The sequence below is a fragment of the Equus asinus genome, chromosome 21 (genome assembly GCF_041296235.1).
Source record: "Equus asinus isolate D_3611 breed Donkey chromosome 21, EquAss-T2T_v2, whole genome shotgun sequence".
NCBI lineage: Eukaryota > Metazoa > Chordata > Mammalia > Perissodactyla > Equidae > Equus > Equus asinus.
In genome coordinates, this window is record NC_091810.1 from 43,323,173 (window position 1) to 43,346,357 (window position 23,185).

A 23,185-nucleotide genomic window follows, 5' to 3' on the forward strand; every position below is an offset into this window, starting at 1 on the left:
ATCTCACAAGGAAACTCTGGAGATAGTGTATAACACCAGGCTTAGGATGATCTCACGTGAAGGGTGAGGGCGCAGGGGTATCTAACCACCAGCTCCTGTCCATTGTTTTTTTCTTTTATTTTTTAAAATTTATTTTTATTATTTTTGTTTTTTATTGTAGTGAAATATACATAACTTCAATTTACCATTTTAACCATTTTTAAGTGAACAGTTCTGTGACAATAAGTATATTCACAGTGTTGTACAACCATCACCGCTATCCATCTCCAGAATTTTTGCATCATCCCAAACTGAAACCTTGTTCCCACTGAGCAAAGACTTCCCATTCCCTCCTGCCCTCACACCGTGGCAACCACTATTCTGCTTTCTGTCTCTATGAATTTGACTATCTAGGTACCTCATATAAGCGGAATCACATAATATTTGTCCTTTTGTGTCTGGCTTAATTCACTTAGTGTAATATTTTCAAGGTTCATCCATGATGTGGCATGATTCAGAATTTCTTTTTTTTAAGGATGAATAATATTCTATTGTATTTATATACCACATTTTGTTTGTCCATTCATCCATTGACGGACATTTGGTTTGTTTCTACCTTTTGGCTATTGTGGGTAATGCTTCTATGAACATTGATGTATAAATATCTCTGTCGGTTGTTTTTGAGGGTGGTTAATTCCCTGTCACTTCCATCCTGCCCCATGTAAGTGCAGAGTAGTTTTCCAAGGTTCAAAATAAGCAGAGATGCTGATATTGGCAGTCCTTTGGGGCACTCTAAAATGTTCAAGTCAGAGGCACATTACTGGGACACTTATCTTCTGCTTACAAGGTCTTTACCCAAGGAAATGGAGAAGCTGGGATTTGAGTCTTGGACTCTTGACTCAAAGCATGTGCTTTTAACTGCTGGACATTGAGCTGCCTTTAATTACAAGTGTAATAGTACTGAGATATGAAGATAAATGAGACATGGTTATTGCCTTCAAGGGCCTATTAGGGTTGAATCATCTGTCTTGCAAAAAACTGAAGGGAAGACAGAGGCATCACTTGGTGCAATCTGGAACTCACAGAGCCATTGTATGGTGAAATCACAGGTAGCGGGTGCATGGATCCCCTTTGTCTTGACACCCTGTGATAGGGCATGCTTGGGCTAGGCATGACTGGACTCTCCATGGGGTTGTGCTCCAGGAACGGCACTCACACATGTGCTGACCATTGGAGTCATGAGTTACAGCCCCATCCATTGATGCTTCCTGGCATTCACTTGAGCTGTTTGCACAACTATATCATCTCAGCAGGATTTATCCTCCTTTGAGCCTTTTTGACGATTGCCTTCATCTTGATGTCCAAGCATCAGGAGCCCCTATTTATTAGCAAAAAAATTAGGGCTCAGGAATGAGAAAGAGAATGCATTTGGAGGCAGTTAAAATGGTTGGTTTTGTGTCCCTGTGTCTGAAAAGATATCATTTACAAGTGATTTGCATTTATCTACAGACCTAACATGAGATATTTTGTCCCTGAAAGGATGACATTACCTAGATTGGTGGCAAAAGGAGGAAAGAAATCAGAGGTAAATCACTGAAAAAATGCTGCCCTATATTTTAACCTGAATGTTAAATATTTGTTTTAGCATGGCAGCTGTGGTAGCTGGGTGTGGTAGTCAGATATTCCTAGGACGTGCTGAGATAACAACCTCCAAATCTCAGTGGCTTATTTCTCTCTCATGTGTTGTCTGTCTGTCCCACATTGTCTTTATTTGGGGACTCAGGCTGAAGGAGTGGTCCGTTTCTTGGATGGGCCATTCTCATGGTAGAGAAGAAAAAAAGCAATGATTTGCACTTAAGATGGCTCTCACAGCTTCTGTTTGGATATGGCATGTGTCACTTCAGCTCACATTGCATTCAGCAAAACAAGTCATATGGCCCAGCCTGATGTCAGTGGGGCAAGAAGGATTCTCCTCTTATGGGAGGGAGACAGGAGGGATGAACCAACTAGAGAGGGACAGTGAATATTTTGAACAAATGCTGCAATTTACAGCACTGGCTGAAATTTTACTCTCATATGTAAATTACTTAGCCATCTTTTAAACCAGCTAATCTTTTTAGATCCATTGCAACCTGTTTAATATTGTATTCTTCTTGTATGCATAAGGAAGTAACATATTGTACTTAAGGGTCTAGTTCTCTTCCTGGGATCCATGTAAAACCACATACATAGCTAGTATTATTATTCCTAATAATTCAATCAATTTTACTATCTTTCAAGAACTGATCATAGAGATTGAAGGGAACATTAAGGCTCAGAATTTGAATGCCTTTCATAGTCACGTGTGAAATAACAGAGAACAAAGAATTAATTATTAACAACAGGATGGTCATCTTTTAAGAAAACAACACAATGTGTTTATATTTAATATTGATGATGATGAAGGTTGTTGTATTGAGTATTTATTAAGCTTCAGGCACTGTGCTAAGCACTTACGTTTTCTCTAATTTAATCATGACTCACCTTATTTTTGTGAAGTAGTCATTGTTACTTCTGAGGCCATTGTTACTGAAGTACTTACTGAAGCTCAGAGAGGTTTGTTAACTTGCTCAAGGTTAAACAGATAATAAATGTGAGATTCAGGACTCAAATCCAGAATATATTTAATCATTTAGCCAAGGTTTCTCAAAGGTGAATGAGAACCTTTTTAAAGAAAATAATTTCTTGTAACCCCAGGGTTGACTTAAATTATTGTTATTGTAATAATACTTCTAATTGTATAAACATAAAGCTGGTGAGGTTTTATTTATTTATTTTTTTAGCTCCTACACCTTTATAAAACCTAAATCAACTTAGAAATTAAGTATACTTCATATTGCTAATTCAAATAACATTAATTTAACTGCATTAACTAAATTGCTGCTTGTTACTGGAATATGATGCCAGCCATTCTGGGCAGGTTCCGTGGCAGTCAACTTGTCAGGCCTGCTGTGTGCTGGAGGATGGCTCAATTCTCCCACCATATTCGTAATAGTCAGCTTCTGTGAAACTTTGATTCGTGCTGAGGAATGTGACATTCCTTACCTTTCACCAGGTGAGAACACATCATTTAGATTCCCAAGTCCATCTTTGTTCCTTCCTCATCGACTCATGGTGATTCCTTAGGGTACAGCTTGTTGCTCAAACTCAGGGGCATGGCTGCTGTGATGATCAAGAATATCTTTACAGGGGCTGGCCCGGTGGCGCAGCGGTTAAGTGTGCACGTTCTGCTTTGGCGTCCCGGGCTTCGCCAATTTGGATCCCGGGTGCAGACATGGCACCGCTTGGCAAGCCATGCTCTGGTAGGCCTCCCACATATAATGTAGAGGAAGATGGGCACGGATGTTAGCTCAGGGCCAGCCTTCCTCAGCACAAAGAGGAGGACTGGTGGCAGATGTTAGCTCAGGGCCAATCTTCCTCAGCAAAAAGAGGAGGATTTGCAGCAGATGTTAGCTCAGGGCTAATCTTCCTAAAAAAAAAAAAAAAAAAAGAGTATCTTTACATTATTTGTTTTCAGATTATTGAAATAAAAACAACCTTGAGTTCTCATGAGATTTGTAAGTTCTTCAATATACTTGACAATGGATTTGCTCCTTCCTTCTCAGTTCTTGCCCAGGTTAAAAAACTGGATTTTCTCTCTCTCTGGTACTACTGTGTCTTTCTTTCACAGGACTCTCTCTTCTGAGATCACATCCTAACACTCCCAGGAAACCTCTCATCTGTTTCCCCTTTTCACAATAAGTAGAGTTGTTCAAGTAAACCTGAATAAAGGGGCTAAGGCTCCCTTTTGAAATGGAGGGATTTGGGTCTTTGGAAGATCGGAAACCATATGACAGATTTCTTCTCTAGAAATATTTGTTGACATATTCTATAGAGGTAATCAAAAATAGATTTGAACCATGTCCCATAATTTCCCTTTTAATGTATTTTTGTGTTAGATAAGCTTAACCTTATCCGTGCACTGAGAGATTTAACTCACTTACTCGATAACTTAATGCAGTTATTGACTCTCATTCACTGTAATTCCAGTTTACAGGGAAGTTTCTGAGTCCCTTTCAGCATCCTGAACTTGGCCCTTGCTGAAGGCTCATGCGGCTCCTCCATAGAGATCAGTCATATTTTTGAGAGACCTCAGAGTTAGGATATAACGTTTATTTTTCTCTTCTTTCTAGAATATATAGATGAGTACCTGCCTCTGAAATTTGTACATTTAAGCCATTTCCCATGCCTTGCTATTGATTGTTGTCTTTTTTTAAATATCTTACAGTCTTTGCTAAAATTTTTCCTTGTGTATGTGATTATGTGTATATTCTTTTCTAGTAAAGGGCTATTTAGACATAATTCTTATGTGTTGATTTTAAATGTAGAAAAATTTTATATGATTGGATTTTTAGGGGCAAAGGGGTAGACTTGTTTATCTTCTACTTTTCTATCATTTTCTCTGAAACATCTGTTAGTTGACAGATTGAGGATTTTTTAGTGTAAGACCCAATAATTCCTGAATATTTTTTTGTAAGTACACTATAGCTAAAGCTTTACCAATTGACATTTTATGTTTGCAGATTAAAGGAAATGCACAGATGTTTTAAAAACGAATCTGAAAACCTTATTTATCTCTTCAGTGCAACCAGCTTAATTTGTTACATTTATGAAACTTTATGAGGCAATGAATAATGTTATAATCAGCATATTATATTAACTGTAATTGTTTTTTAATTTGATTTAGCATCTCAAATTATTTTTTTATTTTTACTGTTTCTTGTTTGAGGTTTTGCTATATTTTTAACTTGTGAATTTAGCTGTGTACTAGATAGTGGTCTGTTCCTTTAACAAAGTTTCTAGGTGTTTCAGATTTTAAATTTAATACTTTAGAGGGGCAGCCCCGTGGCTGAGTGGTGAAGTTTGTGTGTTCCGCTTCTGCAGCCTGGGGTTTTGCCTGTTCGGATCCTGGGCTCAGACCTAGCGCTGCTCATCAAGCCATGCTGAGGTGGCATCCCACATAGCAGAACTAGAAGGATCTACAGCTAGAATATACAGCCATCTACTTGGGGGGCTTTGGGGAGAAGGAAAAAAAAGAGGAAGATTGGCAACAGATGTTAGCTCAGGTGCCAATCTTTAAAAAACATCTGTTGCCAATCTTCTTTTTTTTTTTTTTCTGCTTTTTCTCCCCAAATCCCCCCAGTATATAGTTGTATATTTTAGTTGTGGGTCTTTCTACTTGTGGCATGTGGGACGCCGCCTCAACGTGGCCTGACCAGCGGTTCCATGTCCGCACCCAGGATCCGAACCAGTGAAACCCTGGGAAGTAGAGTGCGCAGACTTAACCACTTGGCTATGGGGCCAGCCCCAGGGCCAATCTTTAAGAAAAAATATTTAATCCTTTAGAATGAATTGATAGAGTTTGAAATTAAAACAACAGAAGTGGTTAATGGAAAGTGCAGTTAATTAATACTTGGGCATACAGAGTCCTTACCTTGTCGTACAGAATATAGTCAGCCTCTTCTTTTAAGCACCTTACCATAAAATATAGCCAAGGCAGCTGAACATGTAATCATGCTAAATCTGCACATGGAAAACAGTAATTATACAACGAGTTTGAGGAACTAGAGGAGAGAGTAGTGATGTGTGCATGAATGTGGTTGAGTTGCAGAGAGCTGCTTGGAGAGTGATGGGAAAGCATTTTTGAAAATCTCTGCTATGTCAAGCTGGACTTTTTTTTCCTGATTCATATCATTGTGGCATTTAAAGATGAAATGGCTCATTATTGGGACTTTCAATGCCTACAGATGCATAATATTGTAGCCTGCAAAAGATGGGAAAGTGTCCATTTTTCTTTCCAGTTTTAAAAAATGGTTGCTGTCTTGAGCATTTTGAATAGTAGCCTGAGTTTGACTTGGGAGCATCTGACAAGACAGGCTTAGTGGGCTGAGAGAATTCTAAGACAGCTTTGAGGTTCTGTTCTCATAGCCTTAGACTGATCAAAGTTGGCTTTTTTTTTTTTTAAGATTGGCTCTAAGCTAACATCTGTTGCCGATCTTCCTCTTTTTTTTCTTCTCCCCAAAGCCCCCCAGTGCATGGCTGTATATTCTAGCTGTAGATCCTTCTAGTTCTGCTACTTGGGATGCCGCTTCAGCATAGCTTGATGAGCAGTGCTAGGTCCGTGCCCAGCATCCAAACTGGTGAAACCCTGGGCCGCCAAAGCAGAGCGTGAACTTAACCACTCAGCCATTCAGCCAGCCCCCAAAGTTAGCTTTTATTGAGCATTAGCTGTGTGCTGGACATTGTGCTAATCACTTTGCTTCTATCTTATTTAATCTTTCTCAGATCATTATGAAAAGGGCTGCTATTATACCCATTTTACAGCTGAGAAAAGTGAGGATTGGAGAAGTCAGGTGATTTTCTTAAGGCTACACATCAAGAAATTAGAGATATGACTCCAAACAGATCTGATTTTTAAGGTCCCCTCTTTCCTTTTTTAAAACACTATATCTAATCTCTCTGGCTACAGTTACAAAACTGTTGCATTAACTGCCATGGAAATGATTTCAATGATATGGTGAAAATGTCATAACATTAAATATATTCATTCAAATATTCAACAACTGCTTTGCGTTATCTCCCTTGTACCCTTAGATCTGGGCAAGAAGAGTCCCTGCACACGGCCTCAGGCTTTAGAGGGCCCACTCTGGCCTCATCTGACTCCACCTTCCCCAGGGGGGAGAAGTCTGTGGGGCCAAGTGGGGGTGCCCACCTGGAGCCTGTGCCCTACATTCTAGGGTCCACTCTGGGTACCCACAGGCCTGGGACCTCCCTGCCTAAATGACCCTGAATTGTCTTCCAGGGTCTGCTTGGGCTTCTTTGCCAGGTCTATCCTCCTGAGGACAAATCATGCTACCAGTGTATACACCGTTAGGCCTAGAGTTGCTGAGGGGCAGCTATTTGTGAAAGTATAGACAAGGTGTCAGCAAACTACCGCCTGTGGGCCAAATGCAATGAACACCTGTTTTTGTAAATAAAGTTTTATTGGAACACAGCCACACTCATTTGGTTACAAATTGTCTAGGCTGCTTTCGTGCTGAAATGGCAGAATTGAGTAGTGGTGAAAGAGACTGAATGGCTCACAAAGCCTAAAATATTTACTATCTGATTTTTATAGAAAAAGTTTCCTGGCCCCTAGTGTAGACAGAACTAGCCTAGTGTGCGGTCTGCAGAGTTCAGGTGTGTGAGGCCCCTGGGGTTTGGTTGAGCCAGGGCTGGGGAGACAAGGAGGTTGGCTGGGGGCAGACCTGCCTCTTGCCACCATGTTTTGGCCAGACCTCCAAAAAGTCTAAGAATTCTAAGTTTAAAATTCAAATCTCGGGGCAGCTGATGGTGTAGCGGTTAAGTTTACACACTTGGATTCAGTGACTTGGGGTTCACAGCTGGGTCCTGGGTGTGGACCTACACACTGCTTGTCAAGCCATGCTGTGGCAGGCATCCCACATATAAAATAGAGGAAGATGGGCATGGATGTTAGCTCAGGGCCAATCTTCCTCAGCAAAAAGACTAGCTCAGGGCTAGTCTTCCAAAAAAAAAAAAGTTCAAATCTCACCTTCCACATGTTTATATTTGTCAAAGTAGGAAGATAGAATGTATTTTATCTATCATTTGTTAGCTGGATTTATAACTGTAAAATATGTAGACATATGGTACTTGGGCCTCCATTTGTACTCTTGCTCGGGGCCCCACAAATGTTAGAATGAATGTTAAACCCTACAGTGTAAGGGCTTAAAGTAGGAGGGAAGAGAGACCCCAAAAGGTAGTATGGAATTATAAAGTGTAGAAGAGCTTTTGGGTCATATATACGGATTATTCAAAAACCTTGCTTCAAGTTTCATTTGTCCAAATTAAAGCAAGAATGCTTGAACCTACCTGCCAGCTTAGCTAGAGCTTCCAGATCTTTCCATTAGGGCTTCCCCCACCTCTCTCCACCTCTCCCTGTCTCCTCCCTTGACCTCCTACCCCAGAATTATACTGTCCCAAGGTGAGCTAGATATGGATACAAATCTCACACCCAAACCCAGAGATGGGTTCTGTCCAACTATTCTGCCACATGATTGCATCTTTGTGCCACAAGGTGTTGCTGTTGGGGCTGGTCTCCCTCAGAATGAAAGATGCTACATGTGCACCCTATGGTCCCCAGTCTATGGTCCTGCAAGGGAAGGCCAATCCAGTCTCCCAGTGGCCAAGCTCAGCCACTGGTGTGCCATGTGTGGTGTAGCAGGTGTCCTTGGTGCCCCACTCACATCTCAGCACTGATGGTCTGTATTGGAACATGAGGGCTTTTTCTTGGCCTCCATGTAGTGCAGGCTGGAAGTGCCAGGGGAGCAGCCCTCTGCCAGTGATGAGTGGGTCCCTTGCCCTTATGGAGATGTAGCTATGAGGCAGGTTCTACACTGTCTCTCAGAGCTTCTTCAGCAGGCCCATGCCCAGTTGCCCACAGCAGAAACCTCAGAAATGCACCCTATACTAACTTCCTTCACATCCTTGTCTTAGTGCCACATTTTCCCCTCAGTACTTCCTGGGATTACCTAAATGAACCACCTGCACCCCAAATCCTTGACTCATTGTCTGCTTGTGGGGAACCCTGCCTAGGACACATGGATCTCCTGATGGGTTCTCACCCTGTGCACAGCATTGTGCTCCACACAGCATGCCGATGTCTTCAGGAGCTTCCCACCTCACCCTCGTGCTTTGTCCATACAGATTTCTCCATGGCTCCTGGGTCACTTGTCTTGAGTCCCAGTCACCAGTCTGGACTCCCTCTTATCTTGAAATAATTACTTTATTTCTGGGAACTCTAGCTTGTTTGTAACCATATTTCTCTTCCCACAGATCTCACTTACTCTGAATCCTGGGCATCGTGACTGGGGTATCAGTGACTTTCCTTCCTGAAGGCTCCAGAATCCTTTGTGCATATCGATTCCTATCCTTCATGGTTTCCTATTTTGCAAACCAAGGATCTGAGGAGGGGCAGCCTTGATTGGGTTAGAAAAGGTTTTCTTCCAACTTCACTAGAGGACCCAGGCTACCTGGTCACCCTATTGAACCTAAACAAGACAGCCACTCAGATGACCCTTGCAGGGCAGATAAAATCAGCATCCCTTATTAAAAAAAAACATACCGTGTCTTTTATACCATGAAAAAAAGCATTCTTTGAGGGAGCGTAGCCGAGATGCCTGAGTTGGATGGGACAGACCTTGTAGAGGGTATGCTATTGGATGCTGTGATCTAAACGATGAATAGGAATTAGCCCTGCAAAGAGAACAGCATGTGTGAAGGCTCTGAGACAGGAAGGGACTGGATGCATTTGGGCGACAGAAAGAAGACCCAGGCAGAGTCAGTGAAGAGAGCGGCAAGAGCGAAGGTTGGAACTGTTGGCAATGGCCCCATCCTGTAGGGCCTCAGGCCATAGGAAGGGTTTTGGTTTTTGACCAAAGAGCACTGGGAAGCTTTGAAGGGTTTTAAGTGGGTAAGGGGAGATATTTTGTGATTAGAATTGTACCTGGAAATAGCTTGGCTAATATGTGAGAAATAGAGTGGAGGAGGATTAGAAAAGAGGAGATGCTTTAGGAGGGTGTGAGACAGCTTAAGCAAGGCATGTTGAGATTAAAGGGTGGTGATAGTAGAAGTGCAAACAAGGGAACAGATCGAGAGAGATTTTGGAGGTAGAACTGATAGAATTTGGTAATGAACTTGAAGTAGGTGGTGAAGGAGAATGAATTCTTATTTAAGATCTTTTATGTGGGTAGAAGTAGTAAAATTTAAATGCCTGTAGGGGCAAGCGTGAAAAGAGGGAGTCAGACTGAATACAAGGGAATAGAGAGTGGAGGGGACGGTGGTAAACTGGAGGGTGCCTGCCCTCTCTTGAAGGGGCAGCTCTTGGTTGCCTCTAACAGATTGTTGTCATATACGAAAGTAGGCTTGACATTGTCAGATTTTTAGATTTTTCAGGAAAAGCCAGAATCTGGATTTTAATGTGAAATGTCTGTATTTCTCTATATTGGCAACTAGATCAAAATTCTAAAGAACTCTGTGCTAGCTGTATGCAACACGTCTGCAGGCGGCCTCTGGCTCCTGGGTAGCCACTTCTTGCTTGAGATCCATTCTACACCATGTCTTCCTCTAGAGAGGTTTTTGGAATTAACTGTAGTCTGTGACATAAAATTTTTAAAAAGTTAGGGATGCCAATAAGAAAAAAAAAGGGATATGTAAAGTTGGGTTAAATCTTGGGAGATATGATGATCTCAGCTCACACCGTCTGTCAGCAGGGCTCAGGTGATGGGCTGAGGCTGGGATCTGTGGAAATAAACTTAACCTAATTTAGAGCAGATAGCAGGAAGTGCTTGTCTTAAAATAGACTATTCCAGACCATGATAGCCTGAGATACTTAAGGTAGACAGGAATCAAGGCTCTCCCCACCTTTTTCCCCCCTGAGCTTACAGTTCAAGAGTCCTTAAACCTTTTAAGACAGTGAGTGGATGAGTGTATATTTTATTTATGATTCCATATGCAGTTAGAGAAAGTATTCTTATAGGCTCATAAAACCATCTTTGATTTTATTTTGTGTTTGAGCCTTAAATGGAACTTACCGTTGGACTTCGAATTTTATTCGTGAGGTGCTTTTAAAGTGAAAGGTGTTGTGCAATTAATTTCTTTGGTGTCACATTCAGCAACATTTGTCTTTTTCTATGTGCGGTTTGATCTAATTAATAATTTATCCTTCTTAGGATTGTGCATCACAAATATATAAGAAAGAAGATTTTTGAAGAGTTTACAAGAAAGCTCAGTGATTGAGCCTATCTTGACTTCATGATAATATTTAAAACAATAAGATCTTTTTTTCAATTTAATTATATTACTGAGGTCATATTGGCTTGTAACATTGTGTAATTCCAGGTATACATTATTATATGTCAGTTTCTCTATAGACTGCATCATACTCACCATCAATAGTCTAGTTTTTATCTGTCACCATACATATGGTACCCACTTCTCCCTCCCCTCCACTGCCTTCCTCTCTGGTAACCACTAATCTGTTCTCCTTATACATGTGTTTGTTTATCTTCCACATATGAGTGAAATCATACGGTGTTTGTCTTTCTCTGTCTGGCTTATTTCACTTAGCATAATACCCTCAAGGTCCATCCATGTTGTTGCAAATGGCATAATTTTGTCTTTTTTATGGCTGAGTAGTATTCCATTCCACATCTTCTTTATCCATTCATCTGTTGATGGGCGCTTGGGTTGCTTCCATGTCTTGGCTATTGTGAATAATGCTGCAATTATTTTCCTTGAATTGTTGATTTCAAGTTCTTTAGATAAATACCCAGTAGTGGGATAGCTGGATCATATGGTATTTCTATTTTTAAGCTTTTGAGAAATCTCCATCTTGTTTTCCATAGCAGCTGCACCAGTTTGCATTCCCACCAGCAGTGTATGAGGGTTCCCTTTTCTCCACTTCCTCTCTAACATTTGTTATTTTTTTGTCTTTAAAACAGTAAGATCTTAACTGCTTCCTTATTTCTTATAATGCATTTATAGGTGGATGGAAAAGCTTAGAAATGGTTTTCTTAAAGTCAGTAATGAGAAATAGAAGACATTATTGTATTATTGATTGCTGAATAAAGTTGATCTTTTTGCTCTTTCTCAGGGATTCATTTTATAGAACTTAAAAAAAAAATCAGGATAGACGAGAATTAGGAGATGACAACCAAAAAAAGCGTGAGTGTCAAAACAAGCACCCAAAAATATATCAGGAGACTTAAACACAGCTGGGGGTGGTGGGGGGAGGGTTGTGAATGACTCAGTAGAACAAGTAGGAATCATGAGACTTAGGAGGACGTGACAGCCACGGGAACTCGCCTTTGGTTTACCTTATCAACTGGGCCTTTACCTACCTCATCTGTGAAATCGACATCACTCAATGTGCTGTAGCTTTGAGGGCGAATTTGTTCTGGGAAACCATCCCTGCTCTTTGTAAACTTGATGGAAGAGACTAATTCCCAAATAAAGTGTTGGGCTTATGTTGCTAATTAAAATTTACTGTTAAGAAGCAGATGTATAGTGGTGGAGAAATTATTCTGTTACCATTTCAGTGTTCTCTGAAGTTCCTATTTGCTTTGATAAGTTCTGTGGAATTGTACATAATACCTCTTGCCTGCAGTGATCTTGGAGTAAGCAACATCAACCTATTTCCTCACTTCTCAGATACACAGACTGCTGATGACTGACTTGTGTTCCTTTTGACACTCTGGCTTCTTTATTGAGTTGAAAAATAAATACAGAATTATATTTATTTCTTGACCTAGTAGGGTCAAAACTCCAACCACTTATTATTTTGATCTTCTGTATTTCCCTCTTGGAGGTCAAGTCTGATTCTTCTGGGTCAATTTTGTGTCCCTGCCCGTAAAGGAGTGCCTTGTTCCTGTAACCATTTTCCCCTCAAACTGTTAGATCTGAGATGAAAACAGCTGAGAAAGTCTGTTTTCATGGGTGAACTTCGCATAGATAGAGCTGTGTCTGTCTTGACCACTGCTTTGTCCTCAGCATTCAGCACTGGGAATTAAGCTAATGCTTAAAAAAATTTATTACATGAATAAATCTGAATTTTCAGTGAAACATTTTCAGGTATTCTGAAAGGAAATGGGTTCTCTTGCCCAATAAATTTGGGAGAAGCTAATTTATATACTCAGTTTTGGAATAGTCACAATACACATTGATGTCCTAAAGTCTCTGATACATCTTGATGTAAAATCAAAACCCTGTTAGCCTTGTTTATCTGAACAGTTGCCAAACTGTTGAAGAAGCATTGGCTTAAAGCAGAGCTGGTGTAGCACAATGTTGGTACTTAATAAATACTTGTTAGCGTGTATTTACTGAATATGCAGGGCTGTGATCCGAAATTGGGTAATTCAGGGGTTTTTAGTAGCCTCAGGAGAAGATGATGGCTTTCAGGATATGTTGAGAGTAAAGAGTAGAGGCTCTGGAGGGAAAATAGCCAAGGGTAAGGGTGTGAGAGTAAATTGTTTCAACATTTCTGGGGCCAGGGGGGCGGGCAGATTTTAATAGTTGGTATCAAGAGCATTTAAATTTTCGTCGCATAATTCTACTTCTGGAACTTTATCCCAGGGAAGTAATAAGAGATGTATACAAAGCTTTATCAATCAGAATATTAATTATGATATTTCCATTTTAAAAAGAAATAACTTGTGTTCCATACTAGGTAATTGGTTGAATAAATGACTAGGTAACCATTCAATGAAACATGGACTATTTCAGTTCTTTTTCTCTGTAACAACGACAACCCAAAACTCCAAACTCAGGAGACTTTAAACAATAATTTATTATTTCCCATCACTCTGTGGGTTGATAGTGTGGGCTGTCACTCATGCAGCTGATCTCAGATGGCAGCTGGGCTGGGATAGAAGGTCCAAGATGGCTTATCTTACCAGTCTGGTTATCTTGGTGCTGGCTGTTGGCTGGGATACTTTGGTTCTCCTTCTCATGGCCTCTCTCTCCATGTGGTGTCTCATCTTCCAGGGTCTTTCTGTATGGCTTCTCTTTCCAATAGAGTAGCTTGGACCTACATCTCTGGGTTTTAAGAGAACAAAAACAGAAGCTGCCATGCCTCGTTAGGGCTGGGCCCAGAGCTGGAGCAGTGTCACTTCTGCATCTTCTGGTCAAAGCTGTCACAAGGCCAGCCCAGATCCAAGTAGAAAGGATGTAAATCCATTTCTTGATGGAAGGGGAGACAAATGTGTACAGAAAGGGAAGGAATTTTGGTGGCCATCTTTGGAGACTCATGCTGGCCATTAAAAATCATACTGTATAGAAATATTTTATGGCATTAATGTTAAGTGGAGAAAGGAGGTGATGTTAAGAATAAAGCCACTGAAAAAAAAGGAGAGTACAGGACTTTATATAGAATATAATACTAATTTTGTCTAAAATAAATACATATGAAATTATGTGTATACTCACACACACTTAAAAGGAATTGGAAACAACAGCATCAGCTTGTTAACAGGTTGTCCATGGGTGGTAGAATTGAGAGTGTTTTCATTTTCTTCTATACACATATCTGTATTTTTAAAATTTTCTACAATCATCTATTAGTTGTTTTAACAATTAAGAAAACTGATCATTTATTAGGCCAATTAGAAAGTCTTGACAAATTTCAAAGATTAGAAGACATATGTGTTATATTCTATGATCTCAGTGCCATAAAATTAGAACTATAAAGTTTTAACCAAAAACTTCTATTCACCTTGAGATTAAAGTATATATTTTTTAATAATTCCTTCAAAATAAAAATAGCAAGCTATTTACAAATGATAAGAGTTCTATACATACAATCTTAAAGTATGCAACCAATGTGTATAGTCTTATATGCATTCATCTGATAATATGATTGAAGATAAATGAATATTTAATACAAAAAGGCAAAATTAACTAAACGCAAAAGAAGTACAAATTATTGTTAAGGATAACGAGATACTGATAAAATGGGAAGACAGAATGGAGTAGAATATACCAATAAAACCAAGAGCTATATAGTTAAAACACTAAAAAAAAATAGACAAACACTTTTCATTTTGTCGTTGAGAAAAACAGAAAAGTACAAGCAGCATTAGGAATATATGGGGATGAAACTGGAGGTTTTAGAAAAATTTTAAGGAAAAGTTGTACAAAGCAATATCAGTGCTGACAATTTAGCTGGAATGGACTGTTTCTGAAGAAACATTTTTATTATTACTGACACAAAATAGGTGACAAACCTGAGTAGATCAGTAAACATAGTAAAAAATGAAAAGATAACCAACAACTAAGCCCATTCAGTTGTATGGATGTGTTCTACCAAACATTTCAGGAATAGAGAAGTCTCATGTGATGCGAACTGTTCTAGAACATACCAAAAAATGGAAAGCTTCTCAGTCCATTCTGTGACACTAGCATAAAACTGATACTAAACCTAGAAAAGGAGAACCAAAGGGCCATTGTCAGCATGTATTGCTCTTTAAATCTGGAAACATTATTTCAAACAAATTAATATGTTTATGTGTGTCTTTGTTATGTGTATGTTGCATGTATGTGGGTTTCCAAAAGGAACAAATCCACTTTTTGTTTGTTGGTTGTTGCAATTCTCCCAAGCCTTGGGCAGCTGGGCTGGTAAAATCACTGGAGATTAAATCTGTGTGGCTGTGAATTTTATTGCATTTGGATTAGGATCTCCAGCCCTGCTGCAGACCTAAGAAATGTCTGCCTTCAGACACCAGAGAAGACAGGGAGAACAAATTAGATGTCATCACTTCTTTTAGGAAGAGAATTCTCTTAAGTAGTGGCCCAACTAGGACCTAGATTCCTAGATTCTAAGCACAGCAAATATAACAAATTCGGTTAACTGTTGGAATTGTAGAAGGAAAAGAAAAGTATTTTATTAAGTTAATAGCAATAAACACCTACATTAAGAAAAAAGAAAAATCTCAAGTAAACAACCTAACTTTACATCTCAAGGAACTAGGAAAAGAAGAACAAACTAAGCCAAAAGTTAGTAGAAGGCAGAAAGTAACAAAGATCAAAGCAGAAATAAATGAAATATAGACTAAAAAGATAATAGAGGGGGCCGGCCCAGTGGCATAGTGATTAAGTTCGCATGTTCTGCTTCTTGGCAGCCCGGGGTTCTCTGGTTCGGATCCTGGGTACGGATGTGGCACTGCTTGGCAAAGCCATGCTGTGCTAGGCGTCCCACATATAAACTAGAGGAAGATGGACATGGATGTTAGCTCAGGGCCAGTCTTCCTCAGCAAAAAGAGGAGGATTGGCAGCAGTTAGCTCAGGGCTAATCTTCCTCAAAAAAAAAAAAAGGATAATAGAAAAATCTTTATTATAGAAAATTTAGAACATGCAAATAAACAAAGGGAAGAAAATGAAAGCCACTTGGAATCCCACTGCTATTAACATTTTGATCTGTGTTGTTCTGATCTTCTCTGTAAGTTAGTGTGTATCTATGTATGTGAGTTTTACAAAAGTGTAAGTAAACCATGAAAACGTTTTGTAGTTTCTCCCCTCCCCCCACTACTAGTATGTCATGAACATGTTTCTATCTCATTAAATATTCATGTACCTGTAAAGATCACATTATTTCACTGTCTGCTTCATCATTTATGTAACTGAATTCCTATTGTTGGAAATAGGAATTTTTTTTTTGTGGAACAGGTTATTCATGCAAAAATCTTAGATACAAAATTATTTTTGTATATTTTTAAGTAAGACAAATTAAGCTCTGAGCAACATAATCATTTGAAACTAAGTTCCTTAGGGACAGGTGTATAATTCTTTGTAGGGACTTTTTAGGGAAAGGGAAGCCTTTATGGAAAATATTCCTCCATACTATATATGAAGACTCTTTAGGGTATAAATGACAGATCCCCCAACTAGAATTGAATGTAGCCAAAAAGGAAACTTATGGGCAAGGTATCAGTTATCTGTTGCCCTAGTAATGCTGCAAAACAACCAGCCACAGAGCATCAGTGACATACTAAGAAGGATTTATTTAGTCCACAAGTGTATGGGGCTTATTGAATCTCAGCTGGACTTGCTCATGCATCTGTGGTCAGCTGCTGGTTGGCTAGGCAGCTCTGCTAATCTTGGCTGGGCCTGCTCAAATGCCTTGGGGTGAGTTGGCTATTGGCTTGGACACCTTGACTGTATTTTATGTTTTTCATCTTCCAGCAGGTAGACTGGGCATGTTCTAATTGCCATGCAGAGGAAAACACACAAGGGAGTATACACACAAGTGTTATTTTAGGCCTTGGCTTACTTCGCATTTGCTATCACCTTATTGGCCAAAGCAAGTCACATGACTGAATCCAGAGTGGGATTGGGAGGGCACTGCCAAGGAAACATATACAAGAAGAGGTAAAGAATTGGGACCATTAATGCAGTCAGTCTACCTGGTATATGTAACTAAAATAGCATGGGGATAGATGTAGCTTTAGTGACTGTTGGATCCAAGTAACATCACCTGGTTTGAAGTTTGGCTCTGCTTTCCTGTGTATTAGCTTCATTCTCAGGGAAGCCCTTTCCATATGGTGGTACTCAGAAGCTCCATGTTGAAAGCAAGTAATTCTAGCTGAAAAAGCTTATCTAGCCCAATTGTTCCAACTAAAGTCATAGTATGGAGGCTTTTTGGACCAGTATGGGTCACATGCTCATCCCTAAACCAGCTGTCATGTCTGGGAGCTGGAATATGATGATTGGCCAGGCCTAGGTCATTTTGTCACCCCTGGCACCCTCTAGGATGGAGCAAAGGAGTCAGCCTTACCTAAACTTAATGAACTGTGTGTAGAGTTGGGAGCAATTTCTCTAAGGAAAATAGAATATTACCAGAAAGTGGGGTGGGAGGGGCAGAAAATGAATGAGAGGCAGGTAAAAATAAAAGATGCCCTGTATAATGCTATTATAACGTACTTATCTCATTGATACTACCAACAAAAACTATGTATTGACTATTCTGTGCTAGGCACTAAAGTGAATGTTTTAAAAACATCATCTTATTTCTCATAATACTATGAGTTAGGTGATATTACCCATGTTTTATCAGTTGGGGAAAGGAAGCTCATAACAGTTAAATAATTTGCCTAAGGTCACTCAGCTAGTCAGTATTAGAGTGGAGAGTTGAACCTCGGTTTGCCCTTTTTCACAATCTATGGTCTTAGTGTCTAAAAGCAGAAAAAAGGGAATGTATACTAAACTAAGAGGAAGAGCAGGAAGCCATGATGAACCCTATTGAGGCCATTTGAGTCCTAACACTGAAGGAATAATCACTACCCTGCAGCCCTGGCTACATAAAAGCTGCACCAAAGTACTTGAGTAGCCATGACAGGGAGCTTCTACTACTTTTCTCTAGGGGTTATGGGACCAGGAGCTCTAACATGGTGTACTGTTCCCCTGTGCCATTTCTGTATAGATGTGGAGTGGTTAGTATGAATATTTAGGTCAACCAAAATGGGAAAGAAGTCCCAAAACGCCGGTCTGAAAGATGTGTGTGAAAGGGGAAAGAGACAGGACTGCCATTTTCTCTAGTGATAGCATTTAGGATCCGGCTGTATGTATAGGAGTTTCATTGGTTGAGTCACTTCTTTTTCTTCTAGCTCTGAGATGACCAATAGATTCCAACTCATGTGTCAGTGCCAATTGATTGGTGATAAACCATCTAGACGGTTGTGTTGAGAGGAGTTCTGAACTTAGTGGAAAAGAGGACTATGTTGGATTACTGATGTCTGTAATGGGTACAGGAGGGGGAGGTTACTAATCAGCAGGCTTGATTATTATTTGACATCCTAGGAAGCAGCAGCTTCTTAGAGTCACTGTCAAGTCACTTGTGTTTGGGGGTCATGCCCCTAGGATGGTGTATTTTATAGTTAAGCTCTCTCTGATGAGGAATTCTATGGTGAATTTTCTGGAGGTCCCAACTGTCACTTAGCACAAACCGAAATGCAAAGCTTCATTTTCCTAAGGAAAAAGGAGCTGCTTTTTTGCTCTGAGAATTTTTCACTTTGCTTGGGAACAGGGTGGGGGGAATTTACAAGATGTTCACATGTAGTAAGTAAAGTTTAGAGTCACTTTTCTTCTTAAATGAACATGGGTGTGACTATCTATCCATCTATTTATCTGTCTTTATCTATCTATCTACTTATCTGTCTATCTATCTACATCTATCTATCTACCTATCTGTTTATCTATATCTATCTATCTGTCTATCTATCTATCTATCTATCTATCTATCTATCTATCTATATTGTTCATCTATCATTATCATCATCAATCTATCATCTATCTACCTATATATTTTAAAGACTATAATGCAGTTATAGTCCAGGTTCTAAAGAAGTTTGTTTTAATTATGTTTTTTCTTATTTTTCAGATCTCTGATTGGTCTCATTTTCTGGTACAGACTGTGAAAAGAATGCGGTGAAAATTCTGGCCAACGGTGGAAATACCAGCTTAATCCCCAACTTAGCATAGCATTCTTTCTCTTCAGTAGCACCTCGTAATAGAAGAAAAATGTATGGAAGTGCAAGAACAATCACCAATCTGGAAGGTAGCCCTTCCAGATCTCCTCGTTTGCCAAGATCTCCTCGTTTGGGCCACCGAAGAACGAGTAGTGGGGGAGGTGGAGGAACAGGCAAGACTCTGTCCATGGAGAATATCCAGTCCCTAAATGCAGCTTATGCTACGTCTGGACCCATGTATCTGAGTGATCATGAAGGAGTGGCTTCTACAACTTACCCAAAGGGCACTATGACTCTGGGAAGGGCCACAAATCGAGCTGTATATGGAGGTCGAGTCACAGCCATGGGGAGTAGTCCCAATATTGCTTCTGCTGGACTTTCCCACACAGATGTCCTTTCATACACAGATCAACATGGTGGTCTGACCAGTTCATCCCATCATCACCACCACCAGGTTCCCTCCATGTTGAGGCAGGTAAGGGATAGCACAATGTTAGACCTTCAAGCCCAGCTCAAGGAACTTCAGAGAGAGAATGACCTCCTCCGGAAAGAGCTAGACATCAAGGACAGCAAGTTGGGATCTTCCATGAACAGTATCAAGACTTTCTGGAGTCCTGAGCTCAAAAAGGAAAGAGTCTTGAGGAAAGAAGAGGCAGCCCGGATGTCTGTCCTCAAGGAGCAGATGAGGGTTTCTCATGAAGAAAATCAGGTAGGTTATGACTCATCTCAGTGTTTTTCAGCCTTGGCTTCTCACTGAGTGGTTGATGCTTTGCAGATGGTACCATGACCTATGCAGAAGAAAATTTGGCATCATCAAGAAAGCTATGGCTTAGTGTGTGTTCGACTTAGAGACTACAAGAGGGCATAGGAAATATGAGGTTACAGCTTGTGCTCTCCTTACTTTCCTATAACCTTTTCACACTGTTTCAGAAGAGGGACATCACACCTCATTATCTAACTTTTGTATTTGGTTAATTTTATTCTCTTTTTCAGCAGTCGCAACAGCAGCTCAGCTGTACTTCCCTCTGAATAGAAGAGGAAAATGTTAATTTTTGCAAGAGTAGACACTTTAACAGCAACATTTACAGGGCCACATTTGACTGGTGGATTGATTTTTTTCTTTTTTTTGAAGCAACAGCAGCATTATTTTCTTCTAGAATGAGTAGAGTTCTCTAAATAGCAAACTGAACAATATTAAATGGGATTGGGTGGAAGGGGTTTTATATCATGTTAGAGAAACACAATAAATTTTAACCTGGTCTTTCTGCCTTTATCCATTCAATATCAATCAAGCATCCACTATGTACAAGGCACCTTCTTATTCTTCTTTGATCCATCTTCCATGTCATAGCAAGATTAGTTTCCTGAGTGTCTACCTGCAGTTATACCATTCCCCTGCTTTAAAGCCCTCAATAATTACTCATCGCCTCTAGAATGGAGTCTACCTCTTTGCCTGACCTATAGCACCTTCTACGGGAAGGCCTGAGCCAGCCTTTCCAGCCTTGTGTCATACCACCTCCCTCCACATCTCCTGTGCTCCCTGCCACTTTATAATTCCTGCACAGACTCAGGGTTTCCCACCTCCAATCCTTTGCTTTTTCTGTTCCCTTTCACTAGCGGCTTCTCAGCACCCTCTCTCCCTACCTCTTCCCTTTCTGTCCCAGCCGGTCTCCATTTTCAAATCCTACCTATTCTGTGAGGCTCATTTTTATGCTGCTGTTTTCATGAGGGCTTTGGAGTCAGGCGTGCCTGGGTTTAAACCCCAGCTTCACCTCTTATTAGCAGTGAGGTAAGTGCTAAGAGATGGGGAGGAGAGGATGCTGTGCCATTTGGCTGAAAAAAAATTGCCAGATATCATTTAACTTTCTGTAGAAATTTGAGATAATTCTAACTTGGCTAAACCTAGTGATTCTCTGATAAATGGTCTTGATGTTGGCCTCATGAAGCTCTCTCTGCCTCTCTTGGGGTTATCTGCTGACCTTCCTATCTGTTTCCCTGGCTACCACCCCTTTGGAGTCCAAGCACCAGTAGGAGCATTTCTGATCTGAATGAGAAACTGCTCTTCGTTCTCCTTCTGTGTGTGGAGAGCAATCGCTTTATCCCTTTGATTATCTGACAGAGCCTTTGCTGATTTTCAGATGTGGAAATGTGATTTTTAGTTGGAACAGAAAGCTTTGTTCTTTGTTCCTAAGTCAAATTAGTGCTTTTCACTATCATTTCTGCTTTTTTCTGACTTTGCTGGTTCACGAAGTCCTTGTTGAACCTGTTACTGCTATGTGCACTTCCCCAGTTCTGTACTGATTTTCTCCTTTTTCAGTTGTTTGGAAAATGGCTAAAGCAGTTTAGGAATGACGCAAGTAGTGACAAGAAGGCCATTCTTTAAACTGTCAGCTCCAAGATTACTTTTATTTTATGCTTCTATCACTAAATTTTTTCTGAGTACACACCCCCAATTATACATCTATATTTATTTAAAAATTACACCATTTGCTACTATGCTACATTCACAAAGAGTTAAATACGGGAGAGGGCCGGCCTGGTGGCAGCAGCTGTTAAGTTCACAAGTTCTGCTTTTTGGCGGCCCAGGGTTCACTGGTTCGGATCTTGGTTGTGGATATGGCACCACTTGGCAAGCCATGCTGTGGTAGGCGTCCAACATATAAAGCAGAGGAAGATGGGCATGGATGTTAGCTCAGGGCCAGTCTTCCTCGGCAAAAAGAGGAGGATTGGTGGCAGATGTTAGCTCAGGGCTAATCTTCCTCAAAAAAAAAAAAAGAAAAGAATTAAATATGGGAGAGACAAAGTAAAATAGATAATATATTGAGGTAAATTTTAATGACAAACAAAACCTTTTTACTCTTGGTAAAAACAATTTAAACCCTTTGACTGTTTTGTAAGGGTTAGTTCAGTTTAAACTAGATAATATCTATAGTTCCGCTTAACTGTCCCATGTTGCCTTAAGCCAGAAGCAAATAAATACTCGAGGGTGCTCCTGTTACCCCTTCCTTGTTCTGGAACCTACTGTGATCACAGGCTACCTTGGGTACTGGGGGTGACATATGACCCAATGAAAGCCTAGTATTAATCTATATATTAACTATAAGTAAAATGTCATTATTTTCTTTTTTAGGTTAAAAATATAAAAGGAGGAAGAAGCATGGAGACTTTGAAAAGTCAATTTATTTGCAATGTGAGATAGTATTACAAAGTAAAATTATAAAGATTGACAAAAAGCAAGTTATTTTCAAAAAATTGAAGCACCCTTCCCTCCACCCTTGGAAGTGTGTCAGGATCCCTTTTAGGGGTGAGCGCCTGTTGGTTGGGATAAGGTAGATCCTGCTGCAGTAATCAACAAACTTTAAATTTCAGTGGCTTAACACAGCAGAGATTTGTTTCTTGTTCACCTGAATTATGAAGTAGGTCAAGCGACTCTCCAGGGCAGCTCTCCTCCAGGCAGTGACTCAGGATCTGGGCTTTCTGCATTTTGGCACGTGGCTTCAAGAGCTGCTACTGCAGAGGAAGAGAGTGCCTGGAGATGGCACATTGGCTGCTCAGTTCCTTGGTCTGGAAGTGATACGAGCACCAGGGAGCGGGAAGTGTAGTCCTCTCTTCTTTCCAGGAAGGAGGGGAAAGTCAGATATGAGGGAGCACTAGAAATTTCTACCAGTGGGGTTTTTATGTTTCTCAAAAAGTGGAGCTAGATGAAATAAAGTTTGGGGAACAATCCAGACTTCTACTGTGGCTGGTGTTTCTATTATTACTGCTACTGCTACCAGTAGACATCTGTTGTGGGCTGGCTGTGTGCGAGGCATTGTGCTTAGTGCTTCATGTACATTATCTTATCTAGTGTTTGCATCAGTCATCTGAGGTAGGTGCTAGACTTTTTCTCATTTTGCAGATGAAAAATAAATGTAGAGAGAATAAGTAGCTTGCCCAAGTTCACACAGCTGGTGAGTGACAGAGCTGGGCTTTAAGGCTTTGGTCTATCTCACGCCAACATCTAAGATCTTAACTTTATGTTCACTGCCTCCTTGTAGGATAACTGAGCTGTGAACAGAATCTTAGTATAACAGGAAGATTGTACTTCATATATGTTGGATAAAAAAGTGACT

General features: G+C 40.2%; 1 protein-coding gene across 7 annotated transcripts in view; it reads left to right on the forward strand.

Annotated features, from left to right (window-relative positions):
- The window catches only part of ERC2 (ELKS/RAB6-interacting/CAST family member 2), a 912,338-nt gene that overhangs the window by 12,240 nt on the left and 876,913 nt on the right, over positions 1–23,185 (forward strand). For 4 of the 7 annotated variants that reach the window (XR_011496406.1, XR_011496407.1, XM_070492829.1 and 1 more), the window contains exon 1: positions 18,992–19,782. Coding sequence is in view for 3 of the 7 variants with exons in the window: in XM_070492829.1 (XP_070348930.1) it covers positions 19,126–19,782 (657 nt within the window). In the remaining 4 variants the exon portion in view is untranslated. Of the gene's footprint in view, positions 1–18,985; positions 19,783–23,185 lie in introns of those variants that run through there. The other 3 variants (XR_011496408.1, XR_011496409.1, XM_070492831.1) reach the window with 1 other exon arrangement.